This window comes from Onychomys torridus, chromosome 17 (genome assembly GCF_903995425.1).
Source record: "Onychomys torridus chromosome 17, mOncTor1.1, whole genome shotgun sequence".
NCBI lineage: Eukaryota > Metazoa > Chordata > Mammalia > Rodentia > Cricetidae > Onychomys > Onychomys torridus.
The window spans coordinates 34,338,634-34,358,971 of NC_050459.1; the positions used below are offsets into that span (position 1 = coordinate 34,338,634).

Consider the following 20,338-nt stretch of genomic DNA (forward strand, 5'->3'; position numbering starts at 1 on the left):
CTGACTCACTGACCCACATCCTCTGCCTGTTTGAGTCTCACTGTTTTCTTTATTACAGTCAAGGTGATTCTCACTGGTTTTTGATTACAGTTAAGGTGATTCTCACTGGTTTTGTTTTGTTTTGTTTTTTTATTACAGTCAAGGTGATGGCTGCTCCTTTCCAACTTGCCTTGTTAACCAGGATCCTGAACAACCGTCCACTCCTGCGGGACTGAATTCAACAGCTAAAAAGTAATGCTACATTTTTTTTTTCTGTTTTATTTTCAAGCGATTTTCTTTTTTTCTGCTGTATTCTTTGGTTCTTGTGTTCCTTTGAGGAGAAGATGTCGAAGATGTAGGAACACTTACTACAATGGTTTCCACCTGTGGTGATGGAGGGAGTCAGTGGCATAGTAGAGAGGATGCAGAGTTTTAATTACATTCATAACAGTGGGAGTAAGAAAACAGGTGTGCTGGAGAGCTGGCTCAGTGATTAAGCGCTGGCTGCTCTTCCAGAAGTCCTGCCAACTCCCACTACCCACATGGTGACTCACAACCATCTGTAACTGCCATCCCGTGGGATCCAGTGCCCTCTGCTGGTGTGCAGATGTACATGCAGACATAACACCCATATACATAAAATACATAAGTAAATAAATCTCTTTTAAAAAGAACACAGGGGTTGGGGATTTAGCTCAGTGGTAAAGCCCTTGCCTAGCAAGCGTGAGGCCCTGGGTTCGATCCTCAGCTCAAAAAAAAAAAAAAAAAAAAAAGAAAGAAAGAAAGAAAACAGCCAGGTGGTGGTGGTGGCGGCGGCGGCGGCGGCGGCGGCGGCGGCGGCGGCGGCGGCGGCGGCGGCGGCGGCGCACGCCTTTAATCCCAGCACTTGGGAGGCAGAGCCAGACGGATCTCTGTGAGTTTGAGGCCAGCCTGGGCTACCAAGTGAGTTCCAGGATAAAGGCACAAAGCTACACAGAGAAACCCTGTCTCGAAAAACCAAAAAAAAAAAAAAAAAAGAAAACAGGTATTACACCTCTAAACATTTTAGTTGAATGAAATATATAATCATTTTTGGTTGTGAGCCTAACTTTTAATGGCTGAGCCATCTCTCCAGCCCAAACTATGTTATGATTTTTGAAAGGTAGTATTTAAAATAATAATGTAAGTCAAAAGTAGTTCCCCTCTGCTCCAGGGAGAAGTCAAGGTAGGATTCTTGTATCACCCTCTGTGTTTTTCCTCCATGGTAATGTTTATAAAAGTTAAAGAAAAATTCTCCAATTGGGCCTTTGGAGATCAAAAGAACCTCCAGGCATCCTTTTGATACCGAAGAATACAGCTGTGTACACTAAGGTCTCTAAGTCCTACCCCAGTCAGGGTGGGGGGTGGGGTGTGTGTGTGTGTGTGTGTGTGTGTGTGTGTGTGTGTGTGTGAGGTGTTTTTCCAAAAGAAAGGGAAAGGTGCGTGAAAATTCACTGTGTGCAGACTTTTGCTCCAGCTTTAAGTTTGTTTGGGTTCTAGGTCTATCAGGGACTTGGGGATAGCAACATAAAGAGTGAAGTTTACTTTTGGCTTTCTACTCATTGGAGAAGGGGGAAGTACAAAGCCATTTAAGTTGCTACATGAGAATTTTCTGGTTTGAAAAAGTAACATGGCTATATCCCCTTGTTTTTTAGAAAGATACATATGCCTGACTGTGACATTTTAAAGAGCTTTATTTACTTCATTTGTGTGCACAGTGTTTTGTCGGCATGTATGTATGTGCAGCACATGCTTGCCTGGTACCACAAAGTCCCCAAAGGATGCCGGATCCCCTGGAAGTGGAGTTAGAGATAGCAGTGAGCCACCTCATGTGTGCTGGCAACTGGACACAGGTCCACTGCAAAGGCAGACAGTGAGTGCCCTTACCTGCTGAGCCGCTTCAGCTCCCCATATGAGAATTTCAGTGGTCTGAAGTATTAATTTTTATATATTTACATGTGTGACAACATATCCTAATTTTTAAATGAAAGCCAGTGACAAAAGTATAAGCATGGTATCATTATAAATTTTCAGAGTTTTTCTTCATTGCTCTAATTTCAGATGCAAATGGCCCCTTTTCCTGTGAATATGTCTTATTGATTACAGTGCTTTCCCCTATGAATTCTGGAGTGTTCGCAGAATTATTTTCAAGGCTGTGATCCTGGCAAACATTCCAAAATCACATTAAGCTTTTAAAAGACTTAAAACCCATTGTTCACTCCATCTTTAGTGTGAGCTGTGCATAGGCCAGATTTTACCCATTAGCAGAAAGTTTATTCTGATGCATTTCACTGAGACATTCAGAGGCCAGTCATTTCCTGGGTCAAACTTTAGGTGTTTTGGCTTGAAAATTATATATAGTTAAACATTAATGGATTTTCCTATACATATCAATGAAAAATAACTGAGTTCTAATAAATTATTTAGGAAATGTTTTTAAAGTTCTGCAAAATTTAATAGTAGTTTACATTAATATTACTGACCCCCTGTTAAGTGGTTTTTGTACTTTAAGAATTGGCAGGTTTTAGAAGCAACATTTTTCTCTATCTTCTAGGTTCTATAGGGTTGGGGGGAAATCTTACTTCTGACATAATTACTCAGCTAAGTGAATTTGAAGTGATGTGTCCTCAACAGCCATTTCTTATCTTTTGTTTAAATGTTAAGGTTCAATTTGAACAACCAAGGGGGATCTTGGGTTTAAAGCCAGCTTGGGCTATATAGCAAGTCCAAGACTAGACTGACCTACATAGAGAGACTGCTTCAAAATCAAAGGCCATGGATATAGTTCAGTGGCAGAACTCAGGCCTGTTGTGGATGTGCAAGGTCCTTGGTTTGATTCCTTAACACTGCAGAAATAATATATATATATTTAAATTTTTTTTCTATTTAGCCACGCGAAGGTGGCCTTTAATCCCAGCACTTGGGAGGCAGAGCCAGGCGGATCTCTTTGAGTTCGAGGCCAGCCTACACAGAGAAACCCTGTCTTGAAAAACAAAACAAACGAAAATTTTCTATTTATATATAAATGCTTTTTTCCCACTTGCAGTTGCGCGCGCACACACATGCACGCGCATCCTTGCTTACCACATTCATGGCTGCTCTCCTAAGCTAGCACACTGCAGTCATTTCTCTCAGAAATGATTTCAACAGGTTTCTAACTGGTATTCCCAGACCATCTTCCTCCTTTGGGACTGAGTCTTGCTTCTAGTTCTGCAATGACCTTTTAGTTCTTGCCTGGCCTGCTAGACAGTTTCAGATCTGCCCTTGAAAACTCTTTGATGTCCTTCCTCCTCACCACCTTATCATGACCAATCCACAAATACAAGTATCATCTGTTTCTAAACTCTACCAAGCACACTTTGTACTTAGTGCCTTGGGACTTGCCAGCTCCCCTCTGCTAAAGAGCTACTGCCTTTGAGAACCATTGCCCACTAGGGTATGGGTTGTAAGGGAGTCAGATAGGGTCTCATGTCACTACATAACTGATGATGACTTTAAACTCCTGGTTCTCTTGCCTTCATGTCCCCACTGCCAGGATTACAGGTGTCTGTTACCCCTCCCTGTATATGAGAGGCCATGTTCAGTAATGCTTGGACAACACAATCTATTGCAAAGGGAAGCGCAGAAAGTCATCGACTTTATTATCACCTGGTCCTGTGTGTATTATTCTTCCTTCTTTAATGATAAAGTTTCCATGACTATGAAGGCTTCATTCTTTGATGTAAGAGATATATAATTATCTTAGTTGGGGTTTCTATTGCTGTGATGAAACACATGACCAAAGAGCAAGGGTTTATTTGGCTTACACTTCAGCATTACTGTTCATCACTGAAGAAGTCAGGACAGGAACTAAACAGGGCAGGAACCTGGAGGCAGGAGCTGATGCAGAGGCCATGGAGGGGTGCTGCTTACAGTCTTGCTTCCCCTGGTTTGCTCAGCCCATCCCTCTTATAGAACCCAGGACCAGCAGCCCAGGGATGGCACAACCCACCGTGGGCTGGGCCCTCCCCTATTGATCACTAAATGAGAAAATACCTTATAGCTGGATCTTATCGAGGCATTTCCTCAACTGAGGTTCCTTCCTCTGATGACTCCAACCTGTGTTAAGTTGACACACAAAACCAGCCAGTACAATAATAAGTATCTTTGTCACTTGTTATAATCTTATTAGCAGTAATGAAATTTCAACCAGCAGTTAATTAGTAGGTTATGCCTGTCCTATCATCTCCTCCCAAGGAATAGGAAATATTAAAGTAGTATTTATATATTTATATATATATATATATATATATATATATGTGTGTGTGTGTGTGTGTGTGTGTGTGTGTGTGTGTATACACACACACATATATATATAGTTATATATATACATATATATAGTTATATTGTTTTATATATATAGTTATATAACCTGGATAGCCATGCTTTTTAAAGATTTTTTTTGTTTTTTTTGTTTTTTGTTATTTTTGAGACAGGGTTTCTCTGTGTAACAGTCCTGGCTGTCCTGGAACTCACTCTGTAGACCAAGCTGGCCTTGAACTCAAAAGATCCACCTGGCTCTGCCTCCTGAGTGCTGGGATTAAAGGCGTGTGCCGCCACCACCCGGCAGATTTTCTTCTTTTTAATAAACTTAATTTATTATTTGTGTTAAAGCCACAAAGACTAGATTCAAGTATTCAGAAATTTTATATGTGAGGCAGTTATGTTGCAAAAGCTTATCCTTTTAGCCTTAAAAAAATAATCATTATAATCAGCTGAGATGTGGGAAGTTATTCTTGGAAAGATTTTAAAAGGTGCTTTTGTAAAAGATTGTTACAATTATTTGAGGGTATCCTAAAAGAGTTTCTGAGCTAATACATGTCCCCAAGTTAAGTAATATTTTATGTGCCATCAAATATGTTAGTGTGTAGCAGTTCTAACTAATTTTTTTAAACAAAATTCTTCTTTCAAGATTTCTTTCTTTGTTCAAGCCAACTTAGGTCATTGCCAAACACAAAGCCAAATTTCTTCTTTGGCTTTTCTTCTTACCATGTTCTTTATATTCCCTCCATACACACATATCATTTTAATAAAATCATTATCTATTTCTTTAACTTGGTACTTAATATTATGTGTATGTCTGTGTGGTGGCCTTGCATATGTCTGTGCATGTCCACATGTATGTGGATGCATATATGTGTACAGGTGCACATGTGTGTGTGCACATTCATGTGTGTGTGTGTGTGTGTGTGTGTGTGTGCATGCGTGTGTGTGCATGCATGTGTGCACATGCATGTGGAGGCTCTAAGTCACATCTGGAGTCTTCCTTGACCTCTTGCCATCTTATTCACCAAGGCAAGGATCTCATCTAATTCTATAGCTCACCATTTCGGCTCGCCTAGCTAGCTTGTTTGCTCCAGGGAAATGCTTTCTCAGTCTTCTGATCACTGGCATTCCGGGTGGGCTACCACGTTCACCCAGCATTTACATGGGTCTGTAGATCTGAACTCTGGAATTCATGTTTTGCATGGCAAGTGCTTTTCCCACTGAGTCATATCCATGGCCCTCCGTCTTAATTTAAAAGCAAATTTCAGCAGGGCGGTGATGATACACACCTTCAGTCTGAGCACTTGGGAAGCAGAGGAAGGTGGATCTCTGAGACTGAGGCCACCCTGCTCTAGATAGGACAGCCAGAGCTATACAGAGAAACCCTGTCTTGGAAAACCAAAGAAAAAAGAAAGCAAATTTCATTATTATTGTCATAAGTGAGAAACTAGTATTATTTGGCATAAATAAAATAATAAATGGTCATCAAGTAACTGCTATTGCATACTAGCTAAATTCCTTTACGTGCTAAAGTTTGACTCTGAGATCATTTTTTGCATTCAAAATGGAAATTTCCCAGAGTTGGGGACTTTCACCTTATCATAATCAGGAATGCAAGAAGACTAAACAGGATGATTCTCTCATGGAGAACCTGATTTAATGCCTCATTCTTGCAGTCCTCCGGGTATCTTGCATCCCTCCTAAAACCATCTTGCATTGCAAGAGGTCTGCACATCATTTCTGAGACACGTTCAACAGGGTTGTGAAGCGTTAACTTGTGATCATGATTTCTTTTTGTCAGCCCTGAAAACCATCAGTTCCCTGCAAAGCCATTGAGAGAGTCCCAGAGCCACCTCCTTACGGATTCTCAGACCTGGACTGAGAGCAGCTCAAACCCTGCAAAAGGCAAAGCCGGTGAGGATGCCCTTGCTTTTCTTTTGATAACTTCTGTTTTTAAAAGGTAAAAGAGGAGAAAAAGTCATTGCACAGAGTTTTATATTTTATTTTTGAGTCAGACTCCCATCATACACTTCGGGTTATTTTCAAAGAACTTCTGCCTGTTCACCACCGAATCTTCATTGTAGCATGTTGTAAAGATGACAAGTGATTCGCAGTGTAAAGTATGAAACAATGGGACCAATCCAGAAATTTGCAAAGTAGCTCCAGGAAAGGATCTTAAAGTCTGCAATTTTTGTCTTTTCTTTAAAAATGCAATCTGGTTTCAGAATAGCTAAAGTGATTACATAATCACTATAACCTCAGCTACTCTTGAGTCCTTCACATCTCACTCAGTTTCTCTCATTGCTGTTCATTGTTTTTATTTCTTCGGTCACTGTGGCTTATTAACAAAGAACAAGCAAGGTTTTGAACGCAGGCCTGCTTACAAATCTGTCACGTGATTTTTAGGTCTCCTAATGGCATTGAGATTTCGTTTCTTTACATTCACAGCACTGGTGTGTGTAAGGGTTAAATGCAGCGTGTGTGTGTGTGTGTGTGTGTGTGTGTGTGTGTGTGTGTGTGTGTATACAAGTGTGTGCATATGTGTGTTTGGTGTCCTAACATATGAGTACAAAACCACAAATCTATGATTAGGGTACTGCTATCCAGAAGATCTCCAGATCAATTTGACTCATTCTCATTTAGACCTTTACTTATGTTTACCTTTTGCCCTTTGAATTTTCAAAATTCAAATGTTGATTCATTATACTTTAAAATGTTGAGTGATTTATTTGTAATCTCTTTGTTGTTTAGTGACAGTCTGAGCAAAATAGATACTCCTGAGTAAAAGTTCGAGTTATTATTTAACATCTAATCATCCATATTCTCCTAAAGTATAAGGTTTCTTTAGCAAATCTTCATTTTTTTCAAAACACATTTGCCTCATGATTTAAGTATTATAATATGGTCTCTCTCACTTCCAGACAGAGTATTTCACTTTTCAGGCTGTGGGAAGGGTGAGGTATTACCTAGACAATAGTTGATGGTACTGATTTGGCTTCTGAACACTAGTTTCCATAGAAACAAAGAAGTGATACAGGGCCAGTTGTCGGGGAGGCTCACAAATCTTTCTTCCAGAAGGATTTATATTTCATCTTACGGTACACATTAACATACTGCTGATTTCTTGTTTCTTAATATGCTATTAATTATTTGGCAATTAAGTACATTGATTTTTATGTTTCTTTGGTTGCTAAATGGAGGAGCTAAAGTTTCAACATGAGAAGGATGGGATGGCAAAAGGGCTTCCAGACTGTTTGCATAGGAGAGGAGGGCAGATGTGGGAAAGCAGGTGTGTATGGTGCCTGCTCCAGCATCTCTTTCCTTACTGTGGTCCCTGCTTCCTCAGAAGGAGAGCCCTGTCTCCCTTCACTGCCCCTGAGTGCGCTCTCTCTCTTTCCCTCTCCCTTCCTCTTTCCCTTCCTTCCCCCCTCCCCGTGTGTGTGTGTGTGTGTGTGTGTGTGTGTGTGTGTGTGTGTGCGCGCTCTCTCTCTTTCCCTCTCCCTTCCTCTTTCCCTTCCTTCCCCCCTCCCCGTGTGTGTGTGTGTGTGTGTGTGTGTGTGTGTGTGTGTGTTTGATACTGGAGTGACTTACCTGGTGCCATGTAGTGTGTGACTGTCTATGTGTTTCTGTAAATCACATAGCAACACAATATACAGGAGTCTTTTGTTAGTATTCTAGAGAACTGCTCATAGATAAATAGAGATGTTTTTGCCATTTGTCCAAAACAGTCAAAAGCCTTAATTTCTGTTCTTTAAGGTATGAGCAACCCTGCATTAACTATGGAGAATGAAACTTAACTCTACAATCAAAAATGAATCACTTTTATAAAGTAAGATGTTTTGCCCTTATTGTTACATTTTATATCTTTAACAGGTTTCCAGTTTCAAACAGTTAATAGTTTCCATGAATAATATTTATTTTGAATGACTCAAAAGATATCTCTCTTGACCTAAGGAATTCCATGAATCATGATGGACATGGACCTAGCTTCAGTATTAGCCAGCATACAGGTTAACTTGACAAGCTATAGAAATAACATGATGGAAAAGTTACTATTATAGTAATACATTAAGTGATGGGGATGCATCCTAAGATGAACATTATTTTACATTTTTCATGAACATAAAATTAAATTTTCCTCTCATTAAATAGGATTATTGTCACCATATCTTTGATCACCTATTAGCAGACTCTTACTTGGTCTAAACATGGATGATTAAATCTTGTCAGACAAAACTCTTCATCCTCATTATTGGGTCACTCACAGTAGGACCTCACTATAGGTCATCTTTAATAGCTGTTCCCCATCATTTTCTTTACATTATAATTAACACATGAAACCTGTGCTCCAAAACCAGTTTCCTTAAAACCTATTCTGTTTATAAGCCTGTAGTTAGCACAAAGGTGTAATAAAGAGTTCTCTGAAGTAAACAAGCCAATGATATTTGCAGTATTAGAATAAATACGATATATGGTATACATGCATATATCCTGGAATCCCAACACTCAGACAGCAGGAAGGCTGTGGCAAGGGCAAGGCCAGCTGGGTCTATTTAAGGAATTTCAGGCCACCCAAGGCTACAGAGAAAGATCCTGTCTGAAAAGCAAGTCAACAGAAGCCTTCAGTGTCCCTCATTCTCAATCATGAGTCTGCAGTCATCAATACCGCTATAAAAGAAGCTTCCCTGCCCATAACAGCCAGCGGCATCATGGAGCATGGTCAGGGTGCATTGTATGAAATTCCCAAATAATCTGTAAAAATATTGTGTTGGTGGGGGGGGGGGGAAGCAAGTAAAGAATAAGCAGATATAACCCATTGAAGCATTCATTGTTCTAAACACAACCTTCTATTTTAAAAACTGCAATCTAAAAATCCCCAATTCTACAGGAAACAAGGGATTGCTGTCTAAAATAAAATAATTTGTATCATCATGAACACTGTATTTTTAAATTTGCTTTGCTTGGTTTTGATGAATAACTATGTAATTAAAAGCAAAGCACAGTAGGGTACAGAGGCATGTTCATTTAATCCCAAAATTCAGGAGCAGGGGCAGGTAGACCTCTGTGAGGTCAAGGCCAGTCAGGGCTATATAGTGAGTTTGAATTATTCACAGCTGCAAAATGAGACTTTGTCTCAGAGAGGGAGGGAGGGAGGGAGGGGAGGAGGGAGGGATTACATATTCAATTCTAAGTGGCTAGTTGAGTAGTGTTTTGACTTTGGGAAGCCATTGGTCACCTCTGAGTACATGATGATACAGCAGATCAGACTGACCATAGCTGTGGCTAGGAAGGTGAAAGTAGAATATCCTGAATTTGGTTAAACACCAAGTAGATAATTTCTGGAAAAGATCCTGAGAAAGGACCTGTGAGTGCAAAACTATGAACCATGAGCTAATACTGCAAATTAAATATGTTATAGAATTTCACAGAAGTTGTGTAAGACATAACATTCACAGGATTTGTTTTCAGTGTTTTGAATCGTTGGTTATAAATACCATTTTTATGAGGTCATTATTAGTACAAAGCTTCCTCTGTATCAATAGTTCACTTGTTCATATGGCAATACTGTGTCTAAGTCTTCTTGGCATCCTAATATTTTGATACTGACCAGTGTTGTAGTTGTTGATAACTAACCCTGACACCTTTCACAGAGACAGCAATCATAGGCTGTCAATAAATATTTGAGAGAGAAGTAATTGAAAAATATTGAAATTAAAAACCCACATTAGCTTGATTTTATTACATTTGAACATATATAATTGGTATTCATAACCAAATGGCACAAAATCAATGACACACACCTAATAAAAAATGATTTTCCCTATATGTTTCTCATTTAAGTGACATAACTATCACCAGAAAAATTTTTAAGATTAAATTTCTTCTAATATAGTAATAGAGACAATGCTGTTTGTCTTGAGGCAGGTTTCTTCTGGCTGGCTTGGAACTCATTGTATGGACCAAGATGGCTTGAAACTTAGAGAGATACTCCTGTCACTGCCTCCCCTGTGGTGGAATTAAAGAATACCACACTAAAAAATAATAATTTTTCTTGCGTTGTGTCTCACATTTGCAAGTCACTTAATATGCACATTTATGAAATTGTTGTCTAGGGAGACTAGAGAGATAGCTCAGCAGTTTAGAGCACTGGCTGTTCTTCCAGAGAAACCAGGTTCAATCTCTAGCACACACATGGCAGCTCACAACTGTCCATAACTCCAGCTTCAAGAGATCTGACACCCTCACACAGACATGCATGCAGGCAAGACACCAATAAAATAAATAATTATGGAACCATGTCTACTGTTGCTGGATATAGTTCAGATTACCAAATGGTATCCTGGATGCTTGTCTTTCTGAACTACATTAGTGAATGTTCTGTGGCTTTGGGTAAGATGGTGAGGATGGAACCCAGAGCCTTGTGCATTCTAAATAAGCCCCATACCATACCATACTATACCATACCATGCCTTGCCATACCTTTGAGTTAAGTCCCAAGCCTAAACTATGCCTTTTTATAGCTTCTTTCTTGGTTCAATATAATTTACAGATAGTTATATTTTTCCTGAAATTCATTGTGATGCTAAAAACATTAACTTTAGTACACCCAACCCTCCGTCCTGTACAACAAAACATATAAAATACTGTGATATCATGAGTGTCAGTTTTCTTAAATTTCCTTTAACTCTTCAGCCATTCCTAATCCCCAGCTGCCCTCAGAGGGATGAATAATGAACAAATGACATGAAGCCCTACCACTCAAATTGTGGTCCTAAAGTAGCAAACCAAGCATCCCCTGGAACCAGATGGTCATGCAGAGTCTTGTTCGTTATCCTAGACTACCAGATCAGAATCTATATTGACAGTGCATTTAGTAAGATCCTCCCTTGTGTATTACATTAGATCTGGAGATCTACATTCAAGAACACACCTACCAAGCCTTGCAGCAGAGGAAACAGTTTTGAACGGGGCTGTGTGGTAAATAATGGAGAAGTTGCTTGGTCTTTGTATTTAACATAGTTTCATGGGTTTTTTTTGCTTTTAAGGTACCAGTGCTGTGGAAGGATGGAACAGGCTTCCCACAGGAAAGCACCATTGGCCAACTGTTCCTACATCCCTTTGGTTAAATATGCAAATTTTTCATCAGTGATGGGGATCAAACCCGGCAGTATAAAGAATTTTGAGTAGTGATCACCAAACGGATGCTTACAGCAGAACACAGTTCAGTCCAATATATAAACTGCTCTAACTAACACAAATTCTTTTAGAAAGCAATTAAAAAGGAACTATTTTCTGCCAGAAACTGAGAATATGTTCATGGGCCGGGTTTCATTCAGATATTTGGGTTGTACAATTTACCATATAATCCCATTAGTCATTTGATATTCTTTCAGAAAATTTGATCTTCAAATTTAAAAATTTTGCAAGTCACATTACAATGCTAAGCTGTATTCAGAAGCAGGTAAGAAACCGTCCTTCTGTGGTTTTGCCCGCTGATGTGAGCCTGGCTTCGGATCAGGGCACTGCATTAAGTATGCATTCATTATGAAGGTCAAGCAGCCGACAGCTGAAGGTCACTGTCTTTGGTGGAAGGCTTTAATTGTAATGCTAGACTTTATCTCCCGTTGGAAAGTTAGGTATAAACACCGAATCTCCACCGAATCTCCACCGAATCTCGAGGTCACTGTTCAAAGCAATTGGATAAAAATCTTTGTCAGAGCTAATATAATGCTTTGACAAAGATCTTACATCAGAAATGTATTTACATCCTTTAATTTGAAGCCAGGGGGGATTTATGCTAATTATTATGAAGTTGGCTTAGTAACACTCTTTTGTTGGTTTGGCTGTTATAAAAATCTGTTAACTGCTTGCACTATTTTATGGTGGAATTACTGAGTTCTAAGCATTCCTGATGGATCAATGGATTATTCCTCTACTTCTGTCTGTAACATCTCTGTGTCCTGTCATCAAACCTATAATTGCCAGTATATATTTTTTCCTCAAATACCTATCAAGATTAAATTATGCAAATCATTTAAAAATCATATACTTTTGGAAGTTTAGTTTCCTGTAAACTAAACAGTGTGCTGTTTGGAAATATAGTTTCAGGTAAACTAAAATAATGTGTTTGTTGATGCCACAATGTTTGGCCTCAGTAAATAAACTCAGAAGCTTTTGTGCCTTGTCTGCACTATTTACACAGAGAAAACGTCTCATTTAAAAAAAAAAAAAAAAAAAACACAGAAGTTTTATAAATTAACCATTAGGGTAGTGAGCTGTGCGGTTTCTTTGGTACTAATTCTAAGGATTTCAAGTAGATGAGCTTTTAAAAAACAGCTAAATAACTGACGTAAGCAAGAATTCGGTAAAAAAAAAACAAAAAACAAAAACTAAAAGCCCAGGAGATAAAAGAGAAATGAAAGATCCTTGCACTTCTTCATCTTTGCTAAAACATTCTAGAGTTTAATGTTAAATGTGCATACGGAAGAACGGGCATCACCCCCACTCCATTCTGTGGTTCACTCGGGTGCCCTTCCGTGAAAGAGGGTGACAGTCGCAATCATATAGTTGGAGCTAGGGCGTTTAATCTGACAATCCACTTCCAAAGCCTCAGAGGATTAGATGTGCTTTCCCCAGTGTCTTCAAGCATGTTTTGGTCATTCGTCATTACCTGAAGTGCCAGACTGGAGCCCAGAGCTCCTGCTAAAAGTCTTTGGGGCAGCAGCACGTGGTGTGTGAGAAGATCTATGCAGCAGGTTTTTCTGAGAGCACAGGGCTCCCTTATCCGTTTCCCAGGACAGGATTCTGTTAGGCATTTCCTTTTGTCAAACTGGAAGCTGGTGGGGATGGGGGAGGGTTTACATTTTACCCTGCTAGAATACTGTTATTTCTCCGATCTTTAGGTCGTCTCTGTATGTATTTAAATACCTAAGTCCAGACACCTTCGAGTCAAATTGGAAAAGAATTTAAAAAATAAAGTCTTTTCATTATGTTGTAATGGTTACTTCTGTTTCCATCCCGTTCTTTAACCTCTGAAGTTGGTTGGTCATTGTGTTCTTCCTCGTGGGATGAGTGAGTGGAACAACTGTGTAGCTCCTCAGAAACACACTGTCATCTTGCTTGAGCAGACAAGCTCGAATAAACACTTCTAGGCTCTGTACAATATCTTAAGCAGTTCTGTTTAAAATATTTAATGGCTTAAATCAGATCTGTACAGCACACATATTCCAACAGTCCTGATTATGTCTAAATGGATAATTTCCATTTTACTAGTTTAAAGAGCTCTTTCCATATAGGCACCAAGATTTAAGAAACTCTTCTTTTAAAAGTATTGAGCAAATATTTCATTTACGTGATCTCTACTGCTATATAGAGGAGGAGAACTGGTCTGTTCAATAACACTTGCATCTGAATATGATCACAAAGTCTCCCCATGTTTGTGGATTTTGCTCTGATGCTCTGATATTCTCCAATGAAGTATCTGTTCGTCTTCATTAACTGTCTAGGTGAAATGGTCTCGGCACTGCCAATACCATTTGTAAGACGAATTGCTAAACGGTCTTATTAATAATTTAAAAAAAAATGGAGCCAGATATTGAGGAGAAACTGAGAGATCAGAGAAGCAGAAAGAAGCCAGCCACATTCTTACCACTTGGAACTCCTCAGCTCAAAGAGAGCTACTTCCTGTATACTCACCCCTATATCCTTTCTGAGCCCTGCCATCTCACTTCCTCTCTCTGCCCAGCTACATCACTTCCTGTCTGTCTGTACAGACCTCCAGACCTCTATGATTAACTAGTGCTGGGAAATAAAGGCATGTGCCACCACACCTGGCTCTGTTCCCAGTGTGGCCTTGAACTCACAGAGATCTGGATGAATCTGCCTCCAGAATGCTAGGATTAAAGGCGTGTGCTACCATTGCCTGACTTTTTCCTCTGATTCAATAAGCTTTATTGGAGTGCACGAATAAAATATCACCACAACCATGCAAGATGGGCTTTTTTATAACAGTCTCCCAAAGCTACCATTGGCAGAATTCATGTCAACAATTTAGTCATAACATGAGTCTATGGAGGAGATGAGATGATGAAGCATTAATTACTTGTTGGTAGTTAGGTAATTCTGAGGATGATTGGAAAAAGACTGTAAAACTCTAGCAAATTATAATTTATAGAAAAAAATATGGCAAATGTTTAACAACAAACTGTCTTCTCCAAGGAAATCAGATGCAAAGAATTTATTAGCCAAGTGTATCAAAAGTAGCCTATCGTGTGATTTATGTTTTAAGAAAATGTGCCATTATATTACAAACTAGTGATTTTTTTCCCCCACTTTTAAAGACATGTACACTTGCTTGGCTGATTCTGTAGTCATGTATGAGTATTTACTGATGAAAGTAGTGGTTTTGACACCTCAGTGAGTGTTCTGAAGCCCATAAGCATAGACACAAAACAGTAAGGCGATTTACATTGTAAACCATTGGCAGTTTACCCAGCACGACCTCTCCTTCCTACTCAGGTTGTATACTGATGGGCCACTATTTTGTACAAAGTGGTGGAACTGAACAGTGATCCCCCCCCCCTCTGCCCCAGCCCCCAAATAATGTGTCTGTACATAAGATCCTTTTGTGGAAACTTGTTCTTCCTAAGCAGAGAACCAGCTGCCTGCCAGCCTTCTCCACATATTTTGGCTGATTCCTAAAGTATTTGAGCGGTAACCAAAGATGCCACTAGAAGGATTTTAGCCTTATCTTAGGAAAAGTTCATGTAGCATCATTAAAGGATTAAATGCATGCCAACATTAGAGAATTATTATTTTAAAATTGAGTAATATGTTCACCAGCAGAGTTCCTTTAAAATTTCTTAACAAAAGGATCTTACTTTGTTTTAGGACATGGGAAATTTTTACAGTAGGTCAAGCCATGAGTGTGGTGATATTGTGCTCCCCAATATATTGTGCACCCTAATAAACTTATCTGGGGTCAGAGAAGAGAACAGCCACTAGATTTAGAGGCCAGAAAATGGTGGCACACATACCTTTAATTCTAGCATTCTGGAGGCAGAGATCCATCCAGATCTCTGAGTTCAAAGCCACACTGGAAACAGCCAGGCATGGTGACACACCCCTTTAATCCCTAGAAGTGATGGCAGGAAGCAAAAAGGTATATAAGGCATAAGGGCCAGGAACTAGGTCTGGTTAAGTTTTTAGGCTTTTGAGCAGCAGTTCAGCTGAGGTTTGGATTGGATGAGGACTCAGAGGCTTCCAGTCTGAGGAAACAGGATCAGCTGAGAAGTTGGTGAGATGAGGTTAGCTGTGGCCTGTTCTGGCTCTCTGATCTTCCAGCATTCACCCCAATAGCTGGCTTCAGGTTTGATTTTATTTAATAAGACCATTTAGAAATTCAGCTACACATGGGTCCTTTCTTTCCCATGGTGGATGTGTTAGTTTATAGTGGTGTCCTGGCTTGTAAGCAGTGGGCATTACTGAAGGGATGAACTCAGGCATTCCAAAGGCATTCCTGTGCATACAGATACAATCAAGTGGCACTTCTCAGCACAATGCTATGGTGGCAGAAGATCCTGGAATAGTTTAGCTGCTGTTCCTTTGGAGTCTCTTTGCAATGTGAGTAGAGGATGACTTGACTATCACAGAGCCCACACAGTAATAGCTCAGTCTCTAAGACCCTCTAATTCTCCTTACACTAGCAGGGAGTTCCTATGTGGTACCCAAGATACTTCTGGTAAGGGTATTCTCTTTGCAAAAGGGTCGAGCTAAAAGTAAAACAGGTCAGAGTTGCTCACAGACCGTTGACGCTCTTGTCCACAGCTGGTGCTGATATTTCTATATTGCACTTGTGATGAGTGTCTGCTCAGATGGTCCCCTGGTGTGGCTTACTTCTACCAGGACCGGATACACCAAAAGAGACTTTGAAAAAGCGATTTTAAGATCTGGCTTGTGCTACATAAAGCAGTTCCTCACTACTCCGAAGGGACCATACTATGTTATGACATATGACGAGAAGCCATGGCTTCTGTTGCCTTATCAGGAGGAAAACAATGTTAGGAACTTCCTCCTGTAAGAAATGGTTGTTACAGCCGTTTTTCCTGCAGGAGGAAGGGAGACTCACGCACAGGAGACTCTGGAAGTAAACAAAACATCACATGTTTGGGAAAAGCCAAAATTTGCAAGGTTCTTGAGGCTCCCTCCAGCTATTAGAGAAGTAGCAAATGACAGCAGAGGTGGCACAGAAAGGACAGACTGCCTGTTTGAGCTGCCTGCCAGTTGTATGGGAAGCTCAGCTTTCCTGCGGCTTTATCCTTCTTAGGGTGGGGTGTTTTGTTTTGTTATATAAATGCAGCTGCTTCTGAGTCATCTCTGCTTCTGTTAGTAACCCCTCCCTCCTACTCCTGTTAGTAACCCCTCCCCCACACTCCTGTTAGTAACCCCTCCCCCACACTCCTGTTAGTAACCCCTTCCCCACAGACCTGTTAGTAACCCTAGTAAATACTCACTGGTTCACCAAGTTGAACTTTGGTCCAGTCATTTGGTCTGTCCTAGCTTTCTTTCTGGGATGAGTAGATGTGAAGTCTCTCACACAACAGAAGTTCATTAACCCTTAATAATTCATTTGACTTACAAAGGTGCTCATTCAAATAGAGGGAAAAATCATAATGCTCCAAGGTATAAACATGGTTAAGACCAAATCAAAGAGCAGATCTCAACCCTAGACCAACGGTCCTCTCACAAGTTTGGATTAAATTGTTTTTTTTTTTTCTTTATTTTCTACCAGTATGTATGGCTCCCTTAAAGTGTAATATTAAGGAATCTTTACGAGCTTAATAAAACATTTGTGTATGTCTCAAACACCTAGTCCTGGAATGAGGGTGTTAAGTGCTTGAAGTTCAGCCATTGGAGAGGACGGGATGAGTCCCGAGCAGAGTGACCTAAGGCTCATGCACAGAGCACGTGAATATTTACAGTTTTTATGCCTAAGTATGCCAGCAATGTAAGAGCTGCTTGTTATTTATTAGGTGGCACTGTTTACTAGAAAGAAAGGCCATGAGGCACAATAAAACCCACTATAAGAGTTTATTAAGGGAATAGAGAGGGGTGTGCATAAGCCTGCCGAATGACCGTGCAGGAAGAGAGGGAAGGAATAGATGGAACCCGCTTTTATACCCCCCCCCCCCCCCCCACTGCTCATAGATTCCGTGATCACGCTGCACACAAACTGCATGATCACGCAGTGCACGTAAGGCCCTAGGATGGACTAAGCATCTTGCCTGGCTACTGGATAGCGAATGACGTGAGGTCACGTACCTGGGGGCGTGGCTAGGAATTCTAACCCCGCTGACAGTCAACAATGTTCATTTTTTTGTTTCAAAAGCAACAACCACTACAAACGTGCAGCTAGCTGGGCGGTGGTGGTGCACACCTTTAATCCAAGCACTTGGGAGGCAGAGCCAGGCAGATCTGTGTGAGTTCAAGGCCAGCCTGGTCTACAGAGCGAGATCGAGGACAGGCACCAAAACTACACAGAGAAATTCCGTCTTGAAAAAAAACAAAAACAAAGTGCAGCTAATGAAATAGATCTCCATCGAAAACACTTAGGACTGAGGTCAACTGTGATATAAAATAGTGTGTCACTGGGTTTCTCCATGGGAACTTCTTAAATTGGAAGCCAAACGGTGACATTCAGGCTGAAATGAAAGGGAGCCCCAGCAGGTATGAATTTCCTCTCCTGGGGCACCATAGCCTGAGACTATATTCCAATTTCCTGTGTACTGATTGGAGTTCTTCACAAAGTAAGGAAGGATTACAGAGAAAGGCACACGGTTCATTCAGCTATGAGGTACAACTATGGGGCAAATAATGTATTTCTACAACAATGTAGAACAACTTACTGTTTGCTGCTATGCTATATCTTATGTATAACCAAAAGCTAACACCATAGATGATTGTTTAATACAAATCAGAACAAATGGAAACTCAGAGTGAATGTATATCAAAGTTTTCTGATTAGCACTTAACTTAAAAGTGAAAAGCCTGAATGATGGAGATTCTGCAGGACTTGGATGATTTGCTACAATCTGTTATATGCAGATGTCTCATGTAAATGATACCCAGAGGCATAGGAGAGGGTATAACACAAAGTACCTCCATTCAGGAGAAATACTCCATTCTTTTCTAACTCAATAAGTTCTAAACTCCAATATACCTATCCAATGAAAGTGAGGTATTTATTGTTTCTATTCATAATTTGATTCCACTTCAAGGGACCACTGCATTTGGTATTGCAGATAAAATAGCCAACAGGACATATTGGAACCACGGAATTTTCTCTATCAGGGGGCATACTTTTTTTTTTTTTTAAGGTTAGATAGTAAATATTTGAGGCTTTGTGAACTAAAAGACGAAATCAAGAACATTACTCTGGTACTTACACAGGAAAAAGATTTTTTTCAAAGAATTTTTTTGTTTTGTTTTCTTTTGTTTTTTCAAGACAGGGTTTCTCTGTGTAACAGCCCTGGCTGTTCTAGAACTCACTCTGTGTACCAGGCTGGCCTCAAACTCAGAGGTTCACCTGCCTCTGTCTCCCAACTGTTGGGATTTAAGGAGTGTACCACCATGCCTGGTGCAAGAATTTCTTTTTTAAAGGGCTTGAGAGATGGCTGAGCAGCTACAAGTATGTGCTGCTCAATCATTAGGACCAGAATTGGGTCCCAACACCCATGATGTATGCTCAATGCTTGTAAATGGAGCACCAAAGGGTCTGATGCCTTCTCCTGGCCTCGGTGGCACACACCCCCACACACATGTACATGTGCTCGAATGCAGACATACATAAATGTCTAAAAATAAGTAAAAATGAAAATTTTAACACATTCAAAACATAATAAAATAGAATTTGAAGGTGAATACAATTTGGTCAACTTGGGCTTGTTAGTGTTCCTATCAAAATTAATTCAAAATGTTCATCTAGAATGAGATTTTACTTATTACTGAATTGTTTTTCCCCCACAAATAGGTCAGGGTAGTACCAAACATGTCTGCCCCAAGCATGATTTTATTTACTCATATCCATCATTTTTAAAGTCATTTATGGGATCCCATTAATCTTTCTTTGGTCTCCCTCTTTTTTTTTCTTTTTTTTGTTTTTTGTTTTTTGTTTTTGTTTCATGCACAAGACCTACTTATTATAAGACAAAATATCTCCTCCATGAATCAAATGGGTAACAGCTGTCTGGTCTTTAAAAGGAATTCTCTCTTTTGTCCTAAGATTAGCAGGGCTTCTGTGTGATAAGGTTGACCTGACGAGAAGAGCAGTTGCTGAGATCTGGTCCTTGGGGATCCCATATTCCATCAGGAGCAAGGCATAGATAAGTTGATACACCTATGGTTCCTGCTGGGCAGGGCTGCTTTGCTACTTGCCCCTGATGGGTCTTAAACCACATTATTTCCCAGGCCTCCACAGCTTCACAGCTCTCTTCCCTAGCTGGAATTTGGGAGGCTCTAGATGGCAGGTGTTGGTAATGTCATCCAGCCCTTCCACAGCTGGGGACAGTGTGCTGGTACTGCGGTTTCTCCCGCCTGGCAGGGATGGCATGGTACCTCTCCCTGTGTTCCAGGTTAAGTAGTCTGGAGAGTGGTGCTGGTGGTATGCTTCCCATGCCCAGGGGGGGCTGTGGTAGATATTCCTTGCCAACTTCTCAGCCGATCCTGTTTCCTCAAACTGGAAGCCTCTGAGTCCTCATCTGAGTGGATCTCAGCTGAACCCTTGTTTTCCTTTTTAGCATGCCTTTCATTGTATATAATTTCCAATAAATGAAGAAGAAGCTCTTGGATGGTTAAGGGCTCAGCCCTACACAAGACATGTAGACCACTTCCAAGGCTCAGGGGAATATCACAGAATGGGGGTGAGGAGGGAAAGAAGAATGTGAGCTGGAAGATAGGGAGAAGGGCTGTGAAATACTTTGGGGCATGGCACAGCCATTCCAACTACGACCTGACAGCAGCTGCCTGCATTGGACCTACA

General features: G+C 40.3%; 1 protein-coding gene across 1 annotated transcript in view; it reads left to right on the forward strand.

Moving 5' to 3' along the window:
• Positions 1–13,306, forward strand: part of Zdhhc2 (zinc finger DHHC-type palmitoyltransferase 2) — a 64,735-nt gene extending 51,429 nt beyond the window's left edge. The window contains exons 10-13 of the mRNA XM_036166360.1: positions 139–231; positions 6,104–6,216; positions 8,059–8,131; positions 11,349–13,306. Of these exons, the coding sequence (XP_036022253.1) occupies positions 139–231; positions 6,104–6,216; positions 8,059–8,099 (247 nt within the window). The 3' untranslated portion in view covers positions 8,100–8,131; positions 11,349–13,306. The remainder of the gene's footprint in view (positions 1–138; positions 232–6,103; positions 6,217–8,058; positions 8,132–11,348) is intronic.
• The last annotated feature ends 7,032 nt before the right edge of the window (positions 13,307–20,338 follow it).